Source organism: Corylus avellana, chromosome 3, assembly GCF_965113065.1.
Source record: "Corylus avellana chromosome 3, dhCorAvel1.hap1.2, whole genome shotgun sequence".
In the NCBI taxonomy this organism is placed as follows: Eukaryota; Viridiplantae; Streptophyta; class Magnoliopsida; order Fagales; family Betulaceae; genus Corylus; species Corylus avellana.
The window spans coordinates 22726056-22732927 of NC_142492.1; the positions used below are offsets into that span (position 1 = coordinate 22726056).

At 34.2% G+C, this 6872-nt stretch overlaps 1 protein-coding gene across 1 annotated transcript; it reads left to right on the top strand.

The window, feature by feature from the left end:
- The first annotated feature begins 5772 nt into the window (after positions 1-5772).
- On the top strand, positions 5773-6450 carry LOC132174175 (uncharacterized). The gene has a single exon (XM_088514413.1). It carries the CDS (start codon positions 5773-5775, stop codon positions 6448-6450), a length of 678 nt encoding a protein of 225 aa, XP_088370539.1.
- The last annotated feature ends 422 nt before the right edge of the window (positions 6451-6872 follow it).

The following is a 6872-nucleotide window of genomic DNA, read 5'->3' on the forward strand; positions in this document are numbered from 1 at the left end:
CAAATTTATTTTTTTAATTTTTTTTTAATTCTTCTACGCACTCTTTAGGGTCGACAAAAGTCGACCCTAATGCCTAACTATTAGGGTCGACTCTCAAAGTCGACCCTAATAATAGGTCAATAGCGTCCATTCTTAGTGGACGCTATTGGTCATCAAATTTATTTTTTTAATTTTTTTTTAATTCTTCTACGCACTCTTTAGGGTCGACTTTTGTCGACCCTAATGCCTAACTATTAGGGTCGACTCTCAAAGTCGACCCTATTGAGCTTTTATGTGATTTTTTTTTTTTTTTTTTTTTTTCCATCTTTCAGCGTCCACTTAAGTGGACGCTATTGGTTAAGTATTAGGGTCGAGTATTGTCGACCCTAAAAGTTTTTTTTTCGCCGCTTAAATTTTTCCCGCCCCTAGGATAATTCCCGCGCGTATATTAGGGTCGACTTATTAGCGTCCACTGTAAAGTGGACGCTAATAGTCAACTTTTCGACCCATTATTAGCGTCTACTTCGAGGTGGACGCTAATACGGAACTATTAGGGGCGACTTTGAAAGTCGCCCCTAATAGTTGAGTATTAGGGGCGACTTTTGAGTCGCCCCTAATAAGTCGCCCCTGATGAGTATCTTTCTTGTAGTGCTTGGTTGGGTGTTGGTCCGCTCTACAAAATTGTTGGAACCCAAACCAACCGGGCAACCCAAGCCCATCAAGTTAAGTTATGTGTTGCTATGTCCTGCCTTTTAAGACTGTATTTCTCAAGGCATGCACCTAGAATACTTGTACCGCCCTTCCTCTACTAATCCTAATATAAATCATTTGGAGTTTAAATTTTTTGGCTTTTTTACTCCAATTCATCCTTGAGCAGAATAGTCTATGATTTATGAAGGTTTACTCCCTAATTAGGTGTGATGGTATAATTCAACTCCATTACATTGACTCCATTCAAAGGAACACTCTGATTAGTAGATGTAGTATATCTAATTATATAATTTAAGGTCACAATTGTGATAATTTTTGATATTTTTAATATTGAAAATATGCCACAACAGCCTGTATGAATTTTTTTTTTTTTGACATGTCCACACAAGAGGGAGTTCATTAGGCGTGGTCCCATTCGATTAAGCTACCTCTTGGAGACAGCCTGTATGAATTAAGTGTGATAACTAGACATCAAGGGTAACAGTACTTGTCAACTAAACCTACCACTATTCGTTATGAATGATGAACTCCTCCGTCGATAAGAATACCTCCTGTCTCTCCCTTCAAGTCTCTAAGGTTTCCTTTATTCTTTTTTCTTTTGTAACGGAATTGTTATGGCTATATATTATTCCACAATTTCAACTTTGAACTTTGCTTAGAAAAAGAAGAAGAAGAAAAGCTATATATTATTCCATGTTTCTCTTATGTGAATCGTCTACGTGAGTAGAGCGACACTGTTATACCTTAACAATTCCCCTCTCCATATGACGCTCCTGCGACTTGAATCTACCACTTATCCTAAAAATTTAAGGTAATATGAAGAAGTAAATTTAATTATTTAATCAATAATCTAATACAGACCAAACAAACCCAAGCGCATGTACATATGAATCTCATCTAGCAAGCATCCTTACTTTATGAGACATGCTATACAATATGGTGTGGTCCTTCTCTCATTTTTCCTATTTTTCAAATTATCATTAGATCTATATATATATAGGTCTGACACATAGATCCCACATATTTAATTTAGTTTACAAAATGAGAGTCCCTTCGATAAGGATGTGGTGTAAAATCCTAGTTTGTAGCTTTCAAGAAATTTGACACATTTTGTAAATACACCAAATACAATAGAGATGAAAATACTGTATCTTTAATTCAAATTAATCTCATAGATTTTTACATTCATTCTAACCCAACACTCACCACCCCACCACCGAACCCCCGACACCGAAGTTTTCAAAACCAACCAAGACGGTGACTCCAATATTGGTTTAATTGGTGGTTTTGTCCATGGATATTTTTGTCTCTGTATTTTGTTAAAAGAATAAAAATTATTTGGTGTAAAATGTTATATATATTTTTTATACTTCATTAAGAAATTGAGAGATTGTTTTGAGAATATAAAGCCCAACAAAACTGCATATATAAAAACTATCATTTCAATTAATTTACACTTGATTCTCCTCTTCACTGATGTGTGTAGATGTAGATCTCATTCAAATCTTATAAATAAAGTGCTGTACGGCAAATCTTCTCATCATTTAAAGGCATTTCCTTTAACCGTCAGAATATTGATTCGGAGGGATGCAGATGCTTATCATATATTAATATATAGGAATACTTCCTGCCTCTCCGCTCAAACGACCTATTATACAGTCTCTCCGGAGGTTTCCTTTTTCTTTTCATTTTTATGAGCACTGATTGGCAGGACGTGGCGTGCAAATTTTTTTTTAAAAAAAAATAAATTTTTTGCACGCAGCGTGCAGCTGTTTTCATTTACCCCATTTTTGTACGTCGACTCTGGGTTCCTATAATTAAGCGATCCTGTATAGAGGTTCCCCTCTTCTTCTTTTTTCTTTTCATTTTTGTACGTCTGGATTCTCTCTATGGATTAACCGATCAACTTCTATTGGGTTTGGGGTAGTTTTTTTTTTTTTTTTTTTTTTCTTAAGAATTAGATTCCATTTGTAAAAATTATTTTCGAAAATAATATCGTTTTTTTAATTTATTTCTTGAAGTTGAAGTAGTGTTTTTTATGTTGTCAAAAATAAAACAAAGAATGTTATATATATATATAACATAGGATTTGGATGATCAGATCTATAGACATCACTGAACCAACGTGTTTAACATTGTTTTTTTCAAAAGAAAATTATGTTGTCAAAAACAATTTATATATATATAAAACAAAGAATGTTATATATATATATATATATATAACATTCTTTGTTTTATATATATATAAATTGTTTTTGACAACATAATTTTCTTTTGAAAAAAACAATGTTAAACACGTTGGTTCAGTGATGTCTATAGATCTGATCATCCAAATCCTATGAAAAAAAAAAATTCCTATAAATACAGTGCTGTACGTCGCCAATCTTCTCATCATTTAAAGCCATTTCCTTTTACTGCATGTCTGTCTATTGATTTGATAGCTAGGTTGGATGCAAATGCTTATTATAGGAATACTTCCAGCCTCTCTTCTCAAGCGACCATGTCTCTCCAGAGGTTCCATCTTTTTCTTTTCATTTTTGTTCGTCTAGATTCCTATAGGCATATCTCATATCTGTATATATGTTTGTTTGTGTAGCATTTAAATTTTGAAATTATCTGTGTATTTAATTTTGATATTTTGGTCAATTTTGCAGATCTATGCATGCACGGATCCAAGTTAGCAAACTTGAACTTTACCCAGAAAAAGAGAAAACAAAAAGAAGCTATATATATTAGGGTAAAGATATTGACCACGCCTGGCGTGCATCAACAGTGATGCACGCCAGGCACAAAAATTTTATATATTATTTCATATTTCTCCCACGTGAGCAATGGTTCGCTTTATTCTTTTTCTATTGTTACGGTGGTGTTATGGCTATATATTATTTTATGGTTTCAAATTTTTTGCCGATAAAAAAAGAAAAAAAAAAAAGAAAAGGAAAAAGAAAAAAAAGCTATATATTATTCTGTCTCTCCCCTCGAGTCTCCATAGGTTCCCTTTTTTCCTTTTTCTTCTCATTTTTGTACATCAGCATGTGGAGGGGTTCCTTTTTTCTTTTGTTACGATGGTGTTTAGGATTGGACGTCGGTCAGTAATGTCAATGTCGGTAAAAAAAATTTTGTTTCGTTAAAATGTTGGTAAAGTTAAAAATTTCACCGACTTATTCCACCAACTTTATTTCCAGACAACAAAAGTCAGTCGATAATGTCGATATGTGTAAAAATTGAAAAATTTCGGCAAAGTTGGTCGGTAGGCAGTCATTAAAGTCGGTTCGGTTAAAGAATTTTATTTCCCCTACCGAACCGCATTGTTGGAAAAAAACAAATTGTTTCCCCTATCGCCCATTGGTTAAGCGGTGTCGGTAGAAGTCGATTGGTTATCAGTTGGTAGGCGGTCAAAAGTCAGTAGGCGATGAATTTGCCCAAACCTAAATGGTGTTATACATGACTTATGGCTATTAATATTCGATTGTTTGAACTTTGAACTTTGTCCTTTGTCCAGAAAAAGAGGAAGCTATGTAGAGTAGCAGGTGACTCAGTGACCTAAATAATGTTCGAAAGAAGATTCATGTCTTATTTATGTCCTCTTAAAATTAATATGACTTTTAAAATCATTATTAGATTTGTGATAGATGATTATTGAATTTTGATCTTTGTTGAAATAGTTTTGATACCGTGTTAAAATAATGATGATGATGCTATAATAAAATACAAAACTCTCTATTTATAAAATAGTGAGCAAATACAAGTATGGCAATCAAATTTCCTTGATTCAATTACAATCACAATATTTAATTACAATCAACCATTAAATAGAGAATATTTTAATATCAATCAAATATGAAATATACAAAAAATATATAATAGTTTTCATATATTCTAACAATTTTATAATAGTTTTAAAAATTACATCAATTTAAAAAAAAAAAAAAAAAAAAAAAAAAAAAAATCTTCCATCTAGCGTTACTTTCTGGTGACCCACTAGATCGACAATCCCATGCACGCATATAAAACCGAAAGAGCTCTATCCATCATCAAACGTCCTTTACACTTGATTGTCCGCAAACAACGTTAAACACGTTGCTTCAGACTTCAGTGATCATGTGTGTACATCGATTACAGTGCTGTACGGCGCCAATCTTCTCATCATTTAAAGGCATTTCCTTAAACTGTCAGTCTGTTGATAGGAGGCATGCAAATGCTTATTATAGGAATATTTCCTGCCTCTCCGTTCAAGTCTCCGGGGGTTCCCCGGCCTTTCTCTTTTCATTTTTGTACGTCTAGGTTCCAATAAGCATGTGGAGAGGATTCTTGTTCTTTTCTTTTTCTTTTTTTCTTTTCATTTTTGTACGCCTGGATTCGCTGTAAGGATTAACCGATCAACTTCTAATGGGTTTGGTTTGGGGGAATTTTATTTCATAAAAAGATGCCATTTGTAAAAATTATTTTCGAAAATAATATCGTTTTTTTTTTCTTGAATTAGTGTCTTTTAGGCTGCATGAGTGTCAAAAATAAATCAAAGAATGTTATATTGAAGAGAATATATAAAAGAAAAAAAAAAAGAATAATGCTGAAATGCATGTAGTTATACATGTGTCCAGAACCGTCTTAGATTATAAAATAATCTAAGCATTGCCTCATACATAAAAATATACTTTGTTAGAGGATCCGAATTGAAGTCTCCTTCAGTTGGAAAGAAAAAAAAGATTTCTTTCTTTTTTGACCATCTCATTCGGACTTTATAGATTATACAATAATAAATTTGCAAATTAGTTATTGCTGACAAAGACACTTCAAACCAAACAAAAGCCAATAAGATTCGAAGATGTCAAATATATATATATATATATATATATATATATATATATATATCAAAGTACAACCGACACAATTACTTGACAAAGCCCAGGTTCGCGGAATAGACGCAGAGTCCTTTACACTTCATTGTCCCCAAACAACGTTAAACTCGTTGCTCCAGTGACATGTGCTGATCCAATCCTATAAATAGAGGGACATCTAATCTTCTCATTTAAAGCCATTTTCTTAATTTTAACCATCCGACAGACTTTCACCTCTCCTAGAATGGATCAGAGTTTGAGGGATGCTGCTCAGCAAGGAAACATTGATGCCCTGTACGCATTGATACGGAGGGACGTAAAAGTTTTGGATTGGATCGATGAGTTACCGTTTGTTGAGACTCCTTTACACGTAGCTGCATTTGCGGGGCACACTCGATTTGCCTCGGAGATCATGAGGTTAAAGCCGTCATTTTCTAGGAAGCGTAATGAAGATGGCTTTACCCCTGTTCACCTTGCTTTGCAAAATAACAAAACCGAAGTGGTGCGTCAGCTACTTGATGTTGATGAAGACCTTGTTCGTGTCCAAGGAAAGGAGGGTGTGACTCCTTTGCATTATGTAGCTCAAACAGGAAACCTTGTTCTTTTGGCTGAATTTTTAAATGTTTGCCCCAAGTCTATCAAAGATGTAACAATTCGAAGAGATACTGCTTTCAATATTGCCCTGAAAAACAACCAGGTAGATGCTTTTAACCTCCTTATGAAATGGTATGGGAAGACCAGGTTTAATGATGTGTTGGCCTCACAAAACAACCAAGACAAAGATGTCTTATTGTCGGGGGTAGGGAACCTGCTGAATTCGAAGGACGATGAAGGCAACACTTTGTTGCACGTTGCAGTATCTCAAAATCAACCCCTGGCAAGTTCTCTCCACTCATACTTTCTATATATTAAGAAATATTGAGTCGGTTTTTTAGGGGTCCATTTTGTTGCTCGAAGGAATGATATATTAAGGATTCAATTTCAGGAACATGCTAAAAATTGACTTCAAATGATTTTTTTTTTCTTTAATTTGTAACATTACCTTATTGTACATTGTCCATTTTAAAGTGACGGGATTACTAATTGTGCATGACTGCGTCATACAGGTCGTGCGGCGATTATTGAATAATGTTGGAGTTACAATAGACTCTAAGAATTTAGAGGGTTGTACCATCTGGCAAGGGCAAAGGCCAATCAACAGTGAGATGAGGCGTATGCTAGATCGTGCTAGAGTAGTTTTACGTCTTTGTCCTTTTCGTAGAGCTATTACTCAAGAAGTTTACCTCAGATCTAACTTTGTTTGTTATTGGCGGATGTTTGTGTCGCTTGTACAAAAGGGAATAC